General features: G+C 35.5%; 1 protein-coding gene across 1 annotated transcript; it reads right to left on the bottom strand.

The window, feature by feature from the left end:
- Positions 1 to 300: 300 nt before the first annotated feature.
- On the bottom strand, positions 301 to 15237 carry PBLD (phenazine biosynthesis like protein domain containing). The gene is made up of 9 exons (XM_082486726.1): positions 15096 to 15237; positions 12700 to 12799; positions 11044 to 11142; positions 10380 to 10489; positions 10192 to 10221; positions 9582 to 9670; positions 8243 to 8421; positions 6396 to 6458; positions 301 to 859 (listed from the first exon to the last, which is right to left on the bottom strand). Exons 1-9 carry the CDS (start codon positions 15177 to 15179, stop codon positions 747 to 749), a joined length of 867 nt encoding a protein of 288 aa, XP_082342852.1. The 5' UTR covers positions 15180 to 15237; the 3' UTR covers positions 301 to 746.
- Between the last annotated feature and the right edge of the window lie 147 nt (positions 15238 to 15384).

Genomic DNA, 15384 nt, shown 5'->3' on the forward strand with positions numbered 1-15384 from the left:
AATTACAGAAGAAACTTAATTTAGGAGCAGATCTTCAGACTTTGAAAAGTAAATTATATTGCTGTAACCAAGAAAGTTTTCTTTCACATTTTGACTGGTTTTATGTGCATCACTATGTCAATCTCTTAAATTTTTCTGCTAAAACTTTAATTAAAAATATTGACTAAGCTTCAGTACTACAAGTCACTGGAATACAATTTGTCTTTGAAAAATACTGTTCATAAGAGAACCATAAAGCACATTTCTAAGCCATTTATACTTTTTTTATATTTTAATTGAAGTAAATTAATGAACATATACGCATCACTGCAATATATGGCAGAGAAAAGATTTTTTTTTTAAAGGACTGTAGTCAGATTTCATGCAGAATGACTGAATATGGAAAAAGTTTGATTATTTTATCAATCAGAAAAGTTTAGAATTCAGTCCAGGAAGCAGGAATGGATTTTAACATAGAATTTGGAAATATAGAAAAGAACCATTTAAAAGCAGAAAAACAAGATAGCTGTCCTTCGACAGTTTCTGAGGTCAGTGTACATATGAAGCGGCAAGATGAAAGCGAAGAAAACAATACCAAGGATCTTGAAGATTAGAAGTGCACATTTTCAAGCAATTTTTTAAAATGGACAATAAGTAATCAAAGACTTCTGAGGACAGTGGTGATTCATTGCCTAGAGCTAAGAGATAATCAACATAATATGAATAATTTGAAGGTGTGGGAGATGAAATTGTTAGTGTCAATTTCTTCAGAATGTCAGGTTTCCTTTTAATACAATAGCAATTTTCCCCGCAATGTCAACTCTTCCATCATTACGCAGTGAAATCTTCAACTCTCCTCCACGGCGGGAACATTGAAAAGCTAAATAGAAACAAGAATCCACAGTTAAAAAAACTAGTAGCTACCACAAATTATTTTTAAATCCATGAAACTCAGGGAAATGATGCCTCTGTCTCCAGAAAGCAAGCAGCACCAGGGCAAGCACTGTACCAGGTACAGCCTGGATGAATTGTCTTTATGGATAAAGATTAGTTGAGGGTGTATCTCAGACTAGAACTTGTCTATTGAGTCTGACAAAGATGCTAGTTAATACAAGTAATGAAGGTTAGTTTGCTGTGATGTAGCCAAGCAGGTTTCCTCTGTATGTCTAAAGCAGTCTTGAATTCTCCCATTGATGGGATAGACAGTTTCTGTAGGTCAGAAGGAAGAACACCAAGTATTATCTGCATAAGAATGAAGAACCACTTTACCGGTTGTAAAGTGAACATTCAATACTACATGCGAAGAATGTGTTTAGCTAATGGGTAAAAAAAACTCAAGCAGCCAGTGGTAAAAGTCTTCAAAGAAACATAGATGCTGCTTCAGCTGTCAAACTGAGACCAAATTCTTACATAGACATGAACAGATACTTATTTACATAATCCTGAATATGCCATCTAATAAAGCTGAATAAAGTTTAAGTAGAAATAGCCTTCCACTTGTAAATAATTACATAAATAAACTTTTGCCTAAACTGTTTAGTCATATACAGGTGGGAAGATAATGCTCACTTAGCACGTTGAGTCTGTAGACTTGTTTCAGTAGTCCAATTTTAGTTGCAGAACTACTTGATCAAAAAATGGTCTGGTTCACATGGCATTTAGCAAAGGTTTGAGTTTCATATAGTGCTGTTTTCATAAAAGGCTGTAAATGGATGATGAGGCATTAACATTCGCAGTCTCCTTACTCAGTGAATTTCCAGCTACTTCAAAAGTTGTTCAAAGCCACAGGGCATGTTTTTCCTCACAAACCCACAATTTGTAAATTGGGTAGAGATTGTATTCACATCCAAACAGAGCACAGGACCTCTAACAGATGGAATATATACTGTATGCCTTAAAACAACTTCTCAGCTACAGCTGACAAGAAACCTCTTCCTTGTAACAGGCAAGGCAAACACTCCAAAACAGTGCAAACAGGAGCTACAGAAAGACTGATATAGATACTTTGTTCTCTTCCATTTATAGAACTACCAATTATTGTTTTTAACTTGTCCAAACAACATCTATGTATGGAGTAATGCCTTCAATTGGAGTATTTTGGACACTTAAAGATCCAGACCATGATAAAGTGGATCAATTACCATTGCCAAGTGGCAACAGTATACAAAATACTAATACTCATCTAAACTCTCTCACTCCCTCATGATAGCAGACTTAAATAAAAGAGATTAATTATTTCAAACCTACAGAGGCTGGTTGTTTTTTTTTCTTTCTTTAAATGTGGAACCAGTGCTGCCTGTTTCATAGCAGGATTACCGAGACTGATTTGATACTGGTCCATTTTATTTATTTTTAACGAAACTTCCAAAGTAGAAGGAAAAAAAAAACACACAAAAGAAAATTTTACCCAAGCTTATATGAAAATAATACTCAATCTTTTCTCTCTCTCACACAGAAGGACTGCTACTTCACACTATGTCTGCACGGAACATTTCAATAACTAGAGGATTTCATTTAACAGCAATGTCTCGAGAGACATTCAAGCATCTCTGATGTGTGCTCACCTTTTGGATCGCAAAGCTGTTGCACATCCATCCTATGTCTGGATTTACTAGGGATATCTCATACTACACATACATTTTACACGTTTTGTATAAAAACAAGTATGTACATTCTGATCTGTAGAACCTGAGACAGGGGAAAGTTTAAGAGTAGATACAAGGACTGTGAGATTGAGCATGCTGATATCACAGAATCATTCACCACTGCATTCACAAGGTGGCCAGTGGCCTTGCACTAATACTATCCTGTTATTTTGAGGACCTTCTTGGCAGCCCAGATGTATCTAAATGACCATTGCTTATAGGATTTGAGGAGTAACAGATTTTCTTCATGATGTTATAATGACATCAATTCAGGAACAGGTACTATTCTTGTAAAATTATTTATTTTTAGAAACCACCATTATTCTGGTTGAATTTCTAAACCCTATAAAAGGACTGTGAAAGAAGCACTTGTTCCTTAACTGAACAAAGTTAAGACCTCCAAGACTTGTTTTTACTCTACGAAAGAAGGTGGGTAAATCTGGTGACTGATCGAGTGAAACACCTCTCCTTTGGCAGAGATGTTAATTGGTTCTGCTTTACCTCAAACCAGGACACATTTTTATAAAAATCTGATGTGGTCAAACATTGAGATTAACTGGGAACAATGAAAGCTGCAAGTACAATTCTGCAAAACTCTTCACTTCATAAGAATTCAAATTAGCAAAAACTTAAATACGGGTATATTTATTGCTGAATAAAGCAAGTTCTTCACAAAAACAAACAAAAAAAAGTGAGGAGACTGAAAAGTTAGAAGATGGAACAGACTTTGTATTGAAAGAAATCCTGTCAAAATTTGTGAAATTATGATCTTACAGTTATCAAAGTAAGGTTTGTCTTGTGGTTGCCAAACACAACACCTCAAATGCTATAAACCTGTTCTGTACCAGGAAGGAATCAGGGAAGTTAAAAGCAGTAACAAGAACCAAAATTTCCCCACAAATTAATACAGCTGTCTGAAGTAAACAGGTACAGAAAGATTCCTCTAGCTTCACCTGAGATTAAAAATTGAGCTGGATAAAGCCCCTTCTCTTCACAGTAATTTGGAAAGTCCTCTATAATTTGTTTGGTTATATCGAATTCCTTATGCATGCTTATAAATGTTATCTTAGAAATGTGAAAACTATAGAGGGCTGGATACAGAGACAGTTGCTAAATAATGCATTCATCAGCAATTATGAAAGTCTATACATCTGATATAAGAGATTATAACTTTTTATATATTGCAGAGATTCTTCAAATAAAAAAAAATGCAACTGATACTGAACTCTGATTTAACACAGCTTAAATTCAAGGATATGTACATGGTTTCAAGAAAAATCATAATGTATTTCACCTTGTAAAAAGACTGGAAAATTCTCTTTGTAGTTGATGGGGGCGGTTATTTTTTGACAATTTGGTCTAATAAAAGTAGGAAGAGAACCCAAACACAGGAAATTACGTCTGATACACTTCAGCAGAGATGCAGCTGACAGCTGACCTCCTCCTATAGGTCACAATACCCAGAGAGATCTGACAATGGATTTAATGTTCCTCATTTTTATATTATTTCATATCTGATCTATTTTGGAACTAACAGAACTTTCATTTTATGGAAGAAAACTTTCCTTTATTCTTGCAATAAAAGGTGTCGGATATTACAGAAGTTACTGCAAAGGTTTCTAAAAAGTCAAAATACGCTCTTATTTATTAATCTTTGGTGATATGGAATCTTCTCGATTGCCAGCCATCTTTTCCAAATAATTCAAATAGTAATAGAATTCAGCCCAGTACTAACTGATACCTCTCAGTCACATGCACATAAAGAAAACTTTTTTCTCATAAACACACATAAAGACCACATGTTGATCAGATGTCAAATGAACTTGTTCTCTTTAAATCTGCTTTGTATGATTTCTACCACAGACGTAGTTTGAGGACATATATATATAAAATATGAAAAAAAAAAAAAAAATCTATCTTGTGGGCAGATAGGACTTTTTTGGTGCTAAACACATTAGAGAACCTGATTACAGTATCAATTGCCTTTGTTGCTTGAGAGGGTTTCTCTAAAAGAGGAAATGGCACAGTACATACAAAATACATGAAAATGTAAAATGGAATTCCTGTCTGTTTGATTACTTAAAGAAGCAGTGTCTATAGATGGCATAGAAGAGTTTTAAATTCCACATTAACATCTGAAAATGTCAAAATCTTCTGAGAAATAGTTAGTCCATAAGGATGTATTACCAAAGACAATTTCAACTCTTCAGAAAATATATTGGGATTTTTTCCCCCAACATTATGGAAACTATCACAGATTTCTGCGATATAAATGCAAATATGAGATCTTTGGAACAGAATGTCAAACTTTTCTTTCAATTAATGATGGAGAAGGTCTTAGTCATTGTGGATTACCATACTGAGCTATGCCGAGCAAAAAGACCCTTTAAAGAGCTTATCATTCTCATGAAAATCCATTTTGAGATTCATTTGACCAAATATAGGAAGGCTTACATTTAAAGTAGCTGTTTGTTTGGAAAAGTGTTTGCTTTTACAGACAATGAACAGTATTAGATCAAGGATCCAATCTCTGTTGTAAACTAAATGTTACCAAAGACTTAACTGTTGTCAGGTGCACGGAAGAATTGTAATCCCCTGCCCTCTGTTAGGGAACCAGATAGGGACTAGGGTATTTTGGATTGCTTGTGGTGTTCTTCCATTCTCTGGCAAAGCACTAGAAACATGAGAAGCAGACAGACACCCAATGCCTCTTTATCTAGTGTTGTCACGTATTAACAGTTTCTTTTGTTTTTCTTCCACCAAGTTCTTCAGTTTCTTGCTTAACAACAAATATGTGATCAAATACGCATATCTCATTGATTGAAAGACTACCAATAAATCTGTTCTTTGATTTCAGAGGGCCCCTCACCTCAAATTCCTTCAAGGCTTAATCATTACATAAAAGTAAGACTGTAAATAAATTACAAACAAAGTTTGCAAATGCCGATGTATCTTGTCCTCATCCTTATATATTTAATTTGTCACATTCTTTCTGTTCTTGTAATGTGACTATTCTTTCTTATATCCTTCCTTGCTACCATGTAAAAGATCATCATCCTGAGAATAACTGATCTTCATACCTAAATACACAGATGTAACAGAAACAAAAACCCCAACCCTGTACCATAAAGCACATTCTATAAGTAGAATCTAAATGTTAAAAATACATCATCTCTTCTTATCTAGCTATAATAACATTAGTTATTTTAAACCCTAAGTTTCCTAAAGAAGACACTGTGGGATTAATCTGGAGTGATTCTCAAGTAAATTCCAAAATCAGGCAGAAACCATGACTTTTCTCAATCTCACCTTAATACGTGAGGCAAAAGGAAAACATTGTCCCAATTCTACCGAAAAGTACACAATACCTTTCCCAATACCCAACGTGCAAGCCATAAAGACCAAGTAGTAAAGTAAAATTCAATCAAACAAGAAAAACAGCACCACCTGAAGTTCACTAAGGTTCAGTTATGATGAAAGCTCATGAGAACTGAATTATAAAAGCTGAGATCAAAAACTAAATGCAGAGTTACGATCCAGAAACTGAGACTTCAAACTCCCTGCAGGCATGATGTGTCACGTTAGCAGGTAAGAAAGAACGCAATTTCTTAAAGATTACCTCACACACAAAATATTGCATAATATTCTATTAATATTGAGAAAATGTATAGGGAGTTATTGCTACAGTTTGGATTGTAATAATCATACAACTTTTTTAGTGAGCAGCTTTTCCATAAACAGGCAGTTTTGCAAGAAAACAGTTTCTCTTACCGAGCATTTCTTTCTTCCCCAGCTGCTCCGACCAATAGCTGCTTAAAACGGCATGGGCAGATCCTTAAAAGGTATTGGAAAACAAAGTACAGAATTAAATTACAATCACTACTTTACAGAGCAAGCACATTCAAAATGTAAATGCCATACACAAATCCAGTGCCACACGTGCCTAGGGCACCTAGGAGTTTGCACAGCAGAGAGAACTTAAGGCTTTAACATTTCATATATTTGTGATAAAGTAGTATTACTTCCTCATCTTCTGGCTTCAATGGAAATTTTGCCTAGATGAGGGCTTCACGATTAGCCACAATTGGTAGGAATAACAAATAGTATCAATTTAAATACTTGAGCCAAAGTATTCATTCACTCATCAAAAGTGAAGTTTCCTAGTAACAGAATCTCAAAATATTAAATTCAAAATATTATTCATCTAAACATGATGTTATTCAATGAAATATGAACAGCTATCCATCAAAAAATTGAACAGGCTTTTGGATATTTTTGAAGAATAGGAACAGGTGGATAGAAGTCATTGCGTAAAACAAAAGCATTTCTTCTCCTCACAGTTTTCACAATAAAACCTCCATTTTTTTTTTCCAGTGTTGAATGCTGGTACGTATCAGGATGTAAGTCAAAGAGATCTTTAAGGTCTCACCCCAGCTTCTGAAAGCTAAAAGACTTGTTTCCTGACTGGCAGTTGGCTTAGAAACTTAGGATGGTTTCTCAGATTCATAGCTAGAAATGCTCCTTCAGTCTACATTAGCAGCTAGGGACAAAGACGCTCTGCTGGAAACCCTACACTGAAGTATCTATAATTGTAAGGGCTCAAGAGCACCAGGACATGTAACATTATTAAGAAATCATTCCAAAAGAAATATAATACCAATTCATAACACTGCTAAAAATATACTTCAGCAATACAATAAAAAGATTTATTTCTACAAAAGAAAAGACGCTTAAAGATGGAAGACAAGCAACAGTGAGCTATAACAAGCCTAGAAAAATCTCAGAGATTCTGGAAACTTTACTACATATCAATACTAGTCTTCCCAGAAATCCCAAGGAATGAGCTCTGGGATTAGATACATCTACCACACTCTGCCCCCTGCTTTATCAGGAAAGCAGGACTGCAAGCTTAAAAAATAACTGAAATGCATGGCTTATATTTCTTTGTAAGCCTTTCTTTCTGCTAGTATTACTAAATAACTAGCATTATTCCAACAAAGAAAGTTTTCTCTTTATTTAGCAGAACATTTAATGAGCATTTTTGACCAAGTTCTCATCTGACTAATAATTAACCTGTGATTAACTGGTACCTAAGAAAATAACATCATCCTGCAGCAATCACCATCACACCTACTGAGAGGAACATCAAAGGAATGGGCAGAGAACTAGCCTTCCTGCCCCTAAATATACAAATAGCTGTGTTCATATTATTCACAGGCCTGAGAATATCCATAAGTGTCATGAAACTAGAGGACATCTCAGCTGAAGCTCAAAAAACAAAAAAGAGAATACCAACAGAAGTGGATATAAACTTCTACTGCAATACTCATTCAATACCAAACCAGGCTCGTGCTTTTCTCTAATTGGAATACTTCAGGGAAAGATCTAAAAAAGACACAGGAATATCTGGCCCGATGACAGCAAGCAGCTGATTTATTCTGAATGAGTTGGCATCAGTCATGAAATTTTTCAGTTTAATGAGCACACTCCTGCTGTCCATATAAAACAGTAATTTATAAAAAGACTCCAAAGTACAAAACCAGATTCATGAAGTTTAATAGGAAACTTTTAATTGAACTGAAACAAGAGTAAGAGTTGCTTTTCACACAAACACATACCTGTAACAGGGTCTTCCAGAACTCCATACCAAGGTGCAAAGTATCTGGAGTAAAAATCATGGCCTTTATGTTTTCCACTGGAATTTCCCTTAAGAGTGAGTATGAGTCCTTTCACCTTTCCTGTCTTTTCAGCTGACAAAAAGCGTTGTGCATTCACTTGCAGTTCTTCCAACACAGACCTTGAATATAATTATAGATTTTTAATAGCCCATATTCTTCATTTTACATTAATTTAAGTATTTAAAAGAAACAGAAAACTACAAAATTGTCTTCTCTACAATCCCAAAACAACCATGGTTAACTGTTAAGAGGAGACAAGATTCCTAGCATTATTGTCCCACTGTCATTTGACAGAAGACTACCCTGAGTATAATACACTCTGAGTGAGCAGAGAAAAAGCTCAAGCCATGCATTTACTATTTATTTCTGAAAACAGAGCATCCTGGAACATTAGCTACAAAAATTCACACTTCTGTTTCAACATTTTAATTATTGAAAGAAGTACTTCATCACTACAGAATGCAAAGAGTAAGGACTCCGCCTCCTTTCAGAGTAAGCAAACAACTAACACCACTCAGATCTTCACCGGATTCTAAAGCACTCTACAACAGTCTCGAGTCTGTGAAGTTGCAGATACATCTCCACAAGATGTCTGAAAATACTCAGCTGAGAATATTTCTATCTCCCCACTAGCTCAATCCATAAACATTAGTTAGGCCCAACTTCAAGTAAAAATAATAGTAATTTGGCCCGATTAAAGAATTTGTGTTTCAACAATATATATCCAAATCATACTTGACTTAACAATGAAATTCAGCTCTCTGAGATTAACAAATGCTTTTAAATAATTTGAACTGGAAATTCCTCTATAAAGCTACTTATGATGCTGTTAAGTACATGTAAGAAGATTACAGTCAAACAGGAATAAAAATCCACAGCATTCTGTCAAAGCGCCCTGTCTCACTAAGTGGACCTCTATAGCTATGCAACTAGTACTTCTTCATTTGAGAAGCAAGACTCCTAATTTCCTGCTAGGTCACTGGATCTTTTTTTTTTTTTTTTTACTCAGAGGGACAGGGAAAATACACCATCATTAAAACTGTTTCCTACACCTCCTCTTCTTGGACACAGATTTCAGACTGATCTTACGTAGCTTTGCAGGTTCAATAAGCTCACATGAGAAGATAAAATAACTATATAACACAGGAGTTTCAATTAGAGCTTTTAATCTCCACCTGTTTGAAAACTAGATTAAAAAGCCTAGTATGTAAGGCATAGAGGCTAAACAAGCAGACTCAATTTCTGCACACTTGATTTAAAAATAAGAAGTATAAGACACCTTTCATAAGCATCACTGAGACGGACTAAGAGTTTCTTTGTGTCAGGAGAGTAACGGAGATCTTGAACAATCATGTCACCAACAGCTGCCTGGTGGGCAAGTTAAAGGAGACAAAGAAAAACATTATCATTTGAATATGAAATACTATTTTCTTAACACTTTTGTCAAACAAATTTCCTGCTAGAACAGGGCTTACGCAAGGTCTTTCGTGCAGCCCTCAAGTATATGCAATCAAGAAAAGTAAATGCACTAAGTGCATGAATGGATTTGATATATGCTAAGAGCTCTGTATACATCAACTTGAAAAGAAATTCAGGGACCTAGGTGAGGGCAAGGACACTAGACTGCCCTCACATGCATACAATAGCCTGAAGATGCCCTGAAGCAAACACCGATACTCCAGTCAATGGTGGCGAGAGACAAAAGTTCAACTCCAGCATTTTGGAGAATTACATTTCCTGAGCTGCATGACTCAGATTTTTAAGGTTTAGTGTTTCAAGGAGTACATCAAGCAAAGCCATGTTGCCACTTTTCAGCCATTTTCATGTATAAAAATAAGTATGGGTATTATAAATGTGCTTCTAAGACCACATATAGATTCTTTTTTTACCTTTAGTAACTCTTCTACTTCCTGAAGTTCCTGAAGAAAAAAAACACAACAAAACCACTCTGTAAAAAATAGGACATATATATGTATGTATCTATCCACCTAGAGATAGATAGATATACTTTGATACACACACAAACATAAAGACATAGTTTCCTTGAAAGCCTTTAACAAGTAAAATTTTGACTGACCTGTGGGTAGGTCAAGTAAAGTGGTAAGTCCAGGACAATATGATCTTCCACTTGTCTGGCTTTTAATTCCCCACTCAGTGTCACAAATGTGAGAACTGAATTTGTGTTTTCTAGAGAGAGAACATTGCAACATTATCAAACATAAGAATTTGAATCTAAATTATTATAGCTCTTAGACTAGCTCAGTATATTCTGAAAAAGTTGGTAATGCAGCTGAAATACAATAACTATAGTAAATCTGTACTCTGAGACAAAATTCCCAGCTAACTCAATAATCTCCTGAGGCTAATAAACACAGCAACTGTCAGTGAATCTTTCCTGCACATTCCTAGAATGAACGGGAATTTCCTTTTAACAGAATTTGGTTAAATTTCCTATTCAGTCTCTATTCATCAAATTCTACTCTACCTCTCCCAAATGACATCTGCATATTTAGCACTTTTCTTAAATAAGTAATACGAGCGCATCGAAATCCAAGCGTAGGCATCAGACTACAACCTTGTAATTACAGAGCAGTTGTAAAAGACAATACCTAAGGTATTTCCATATGTGTTAGCTAAATGTTCTGAATATTTAATTGCCTTTGTTGTAAGAAAATAGAGATCTTCTTAATTAGAAGTAAATTTCCTAAAAAGTTATAGTAATAAATAGCTTGTAAACGTACTTTGTATATGAAACAACACAGCAGATGCTGCAAGTGTAGCATGACCACAGAGAGGAACTTCATTGGCTGGGGTGAACCATCTGAGTCCAAAGCAGGAACCTTGAAAATAAAGTTTATTTAGCGTTATTAAGTGGAAGAAGTCTAGTTCTTCAATTTACCTCAAAACTTTATACAGAGTGATGTCATTTCAGTTAATCAAAATGCACGTTACAGTCAGTGTTGGTCTTAAAGACCCTTTTAGGAACCTATTTTGTACTGATTTTTGGAATAGCTATTGCTTTTCAGTCAGGTCAACAACAGGAGTCTACTACTAATGGAGGAAAGGTACTTTGTTACAAGAGCAAAGGAGCTGCAGAGTAGAAAGCTTGCAGGCCTGGGAACCAGAAGCAACCTTGAGAAGCGCAGCTGGCACCTTTGAAGTGCTGCTGGGTAGTTAGGAACCACAGACATGCGGAGATACCATCAGCAAGCACAAAACCAACAAACTGTAACAGCAACTTATCATCTGAAAAGGTGAAAAAAAGTCTGGAAAAAAGGGAAAACACCCTGAGAAAGTAAGAATCAGTAGCCGCCACTGGCTGTTCTAACTGAAAGAACTGGAATGGATGATATTATTGATTCCTGCACTACTATTGATCACTGATAATAATTTGTAATAGCTTGAGATATATATATATGTTCACTTCATTAATCATAGGGATACTTGCCAGTGGTGATTTGGGGGTATTTGGTAATCCGTAATAAAGTAGAGAATTTAGAAGATAAAGCCTCTGTGTCCCTGAGTATTATGGAATTCTACAAAGTCACAGTCACGATGTCTATACACTGCAGGCTGGGGTACCCTCTAGGGGTTAAAGATAGCTTTTTTGGTATAATGGAACCTGTATCAGAGCTAGGTCAGTTACGAATTATTGTGCTTAAACCACCAGCCAAGTCTGGTAAAAGCCTCTAATGTACGCTAACCCTTCATTTCACTAGAAATCATATTTCTATTTGTTGTTTAAAAAAATTGGAACACAAGTGCACTACACTTGGTTTCCTGTAGCTTTTGCAGTTCTTGCACTGTCGTTTAAGATAATGTTTATGAAAATATATTTCAAGTGAATAATTACCATACAAACACAACTAAAAGGTACAAAAGAAACAACCAGTATTTAAAAAAAAAAACAAACAACAAAGTCTTGTCACCCCTGTGAAAAATCAGTGCATTAGTGTTCCCTATCTAATGAAAACAAATAGAATCCCAACAAAACCTAGTGCATATAGAATAAGCACATTCCTTCTCTATTCTTGTGCTTGCATAACAAGAAATTATCTCAGATTATCAGTAGTAATGAAAGTATTAATGGAAGGATCTTGGCATAGCATTTTTAGGAGATTTTCTACTTTCAACTTGCTTATTCAATAAAAGGCCCTAAAACAAATAATCTGATTTATGAATAATAAATGTTTGTGTATTGTAAAATTAATTTAATATGCAGCACAAATACTTCAACGAATCCATGTGCAAAAGGCTTATTATTATTATCTTAAGTAAGATACATGATAACTCCAAGATTTTGCTTTGACTGTCTTAGCACCATTCCTTATAAAGGTACCCACAATGTCCTCCTATTCCCTTGTAAGAGATTTTGATGGATAAACAGAACTGCTCACTTTTGGTAAAGTCATCTCCAGGGTGCAGTCTTCTGATGAAAGCAGTTTCTGAAAGGTTCATTTCTGTTGCGATTTTTTGGTGCAAATCTTCATCCAAGTCCTAATGATGAAACAACAGAGCCGATGAAACAACAAAGCCAATGAAAAGCAGGCCACAAAACACAGAAGCAAACTTTCTGTCAAATAAATACAGTAATTTAATTTTCTATAATAAAACGTAGCTTTGTTTTTAGTTCAAAATACTTTCCAAGAGTAAAAAAAACCTTTAAGTATAAAATGGGATAACTAGTTCAATCATTGTGATACATGAGCATTTCTAGTATCTGTCCTATTAGTTTAGAAATTCTTGGAATACATGGAAAATAAAATCATCAAAAAAACTAAACTCAGTCTTTTCATGAACACAAATCTTTTTTTAAAGTCATGATTCAAGTCACACTGAGAAGTCATTATTAACACAATCTAAAAATAACTACAACTCTCTTGTTATAACTCTGAAAAATCCATGCCAACAAGAGGCGTGTAGGAATGGCCAGGGCAATAGCCAAGATGGCTGATCAGCGCTTAAGGCTCTACCCTTGATACTACTCTTTGAACAACGGGAACAATATGCTAAGTCAGTAGAAGCTGAGAGGAGGTAAACTGAAAAAGCTGGAGCTCACCACATTCTGCTCTAACTGCCTGCAGATTTAAACCACTGAACGTTGACCCCAGGATACACGAGTTGTAGCGATTGTATAAAATTCTACTTCACCCTTGTTCCATTGCTCTCTCCCCACAATTGTGCTGACTGGCCAGGTTTGAGAATCTGATCTTTAAAATATTGAAACACAAATGAAACAAAGTACTGAGTGGACCTGGCCAGGTTCAACTTCTGACAGATAAAAATTTGCCCTGCTAACTTTACTTATTTCCCTTAGTAACTTTATCCCATATTACAGCTATGATACAATTACTGATGCGTATCATAGACCTGTACTTGCAGATGAAACAACAGTCTTTTTACAGTAACAAGCACCTCTCCTTTATCCCAGCAAAATAGTTCTGTCAATTACTCTAAAGATACTACACCAGAACAAAGACCTACCAAAATGTTATTAAAAATAATAGAACTTTATTGAAATACTGCCATCCTGTGGCACTTCTGAAACACAGAAAGGGCTTGTTTTGCCATTCTTGCATTACTCCCATTTACTTTTTGTAAAGCATCTGCTGAGACTCTGAAGGGAACAGAGAACAGAAATATTGTTGCTAGCTGCACCATACTTTCCTGGATCTTAGAATAAAATTATGAATTATAATCCCAGCTTTAACTGAATCTCAGCTTTAAATTTGACACTAAAGCCTCTAGCCCCAGGTACTGCAGAAAAAACTTTTAAAATCTCAACAACCCAAAGGCAACATGCAAATAAGCTGCCCTCACAATACATTAAGTCAAGTTAATATAAAAATGTGATTAAAAGCTCATAGTTCTAAAGTAAATTCATTCTCAGAGGAAGTATTTAGATTTCAGAGGGCCAAAAATACCCCTGAAGTGAGATGTTCTCAGTCACAACTTTAGCTGATCTGGTAAGTAAGCTATATTGTATGAGATCTGGATAGGTTTAGGAACATTTAGAAAGGTTTCATATTGTCAGTGCAACCTACTACCATTGACTCCTCTACATATATTTTCACACTTACAATTTTTGTCAGATGTAATTATACAAATAAGGCCTATACATATCTAATCCACTTTAATAAACAGGTTTTGGTAGAAATTGTCAAGCGTCCCAGTTCGTACCAACTGTTCAGAAGACCTTGATGAGGAAGATTACTGTCAATAGCACTAAAACTACCACGTAACATTGAAGTAATAAAACCCATCCGTCTAAATTTGGCAAAAGCTGAACCTGACACACAAAAAGTGGGAAGACTCAAATCCAGGTTTATACATCCCCACTTTCCTTCCATAGAAAGAGAAAAAAATAAAAAAAAGGGAGAAAAAAATCACACCAAAACTAAACCCCTCAGTTTTATTAAAAAACTGAGTACTGATCCTATGTTATTGTATTTCCCTTCAGAGATTTCATTCTGAATCCATTGTCTTAAGAAATTAAGTCATTTCGTTTCGACAACTCAGAATAAAACCAGTAAAAACCTTTAAAAAAAAAAAAAAACAAAATACCCCAAAACATACAAAGTGTGTCTTGTATGAAATCATTCTGATAGGAAAAAAAAAGTGTACCCCTGTGCTAATTTCTCTGTATTCTGGAGCAACAGCAAACAACGCTCGCAAGCAGAACTCCTGAATATAGGAAGCAAAGTCTAATGCAGTGCTGAGTGCTCAGGTCAAGTACAGAATGGCAAATGCCATTGCAGTCCCTCAAAAAATGTTTTGGTTTTTTTTAACTTACATTTTCAAGCAGACAAACTGCCGCAGGATTTCCAGAAAATGGCCGGTTTGTAAACGCATCAACCGTAAAAATGGGAATTTGCATTGTCGTTTGCGCCTATTCAGTCTTACGCTCTTTTCTGCAAGGTTCTTTCTGACCTGTTTTACCCCTAAACGACCGCAGAACCCCAGGTTAATGTTTCCCTAACGGCAGGAGGAGCCAGCGGGCCCCCCTTCCCGTCACTTCCGAGGACGTACATGGACTCAAGCCCCCCCTTCCACACCCCCAGCACCGATAGTTTCAAATTTAC

Source organism: Vanellus vanellus, assembly GCF_965231255.1.
Source record: "Vanellus vanellus genome assembly, chromosome: 7".
In the NCBI taxonomy this organism is placed as follows: domain Eukaryota; kingdom Metazoa; phylum Chordata; class Aves; order Charadriiformes; family Charadriidae; genus Vanellus; species Vanellus vanellus.

Bases quoted from the DNA above. Each gene is read 5' to 3' on its own strand.
- PBLD (XM_082486726.1), bottom strand. From the start codon at position 15,179: ATGCAAATTCCCATTTTTACGGTTGATGCGTTTACAAACCGGCCATTT. The intron at 11,143-12,699 runs GTGAGCAGTTCT...TTTATTTTCAAG, and splicing joins TGGAGATGACTTTACCAAAA to GTTCCTGCTTTGGACTCAGA. The intron at 10,490-11,043 runs GTACGTTTACAA...TTCTCTCTCTAG, and splicing joins TGTGTTGTTTCATATACAAA to AAAACACAAATTCAGTTCTC.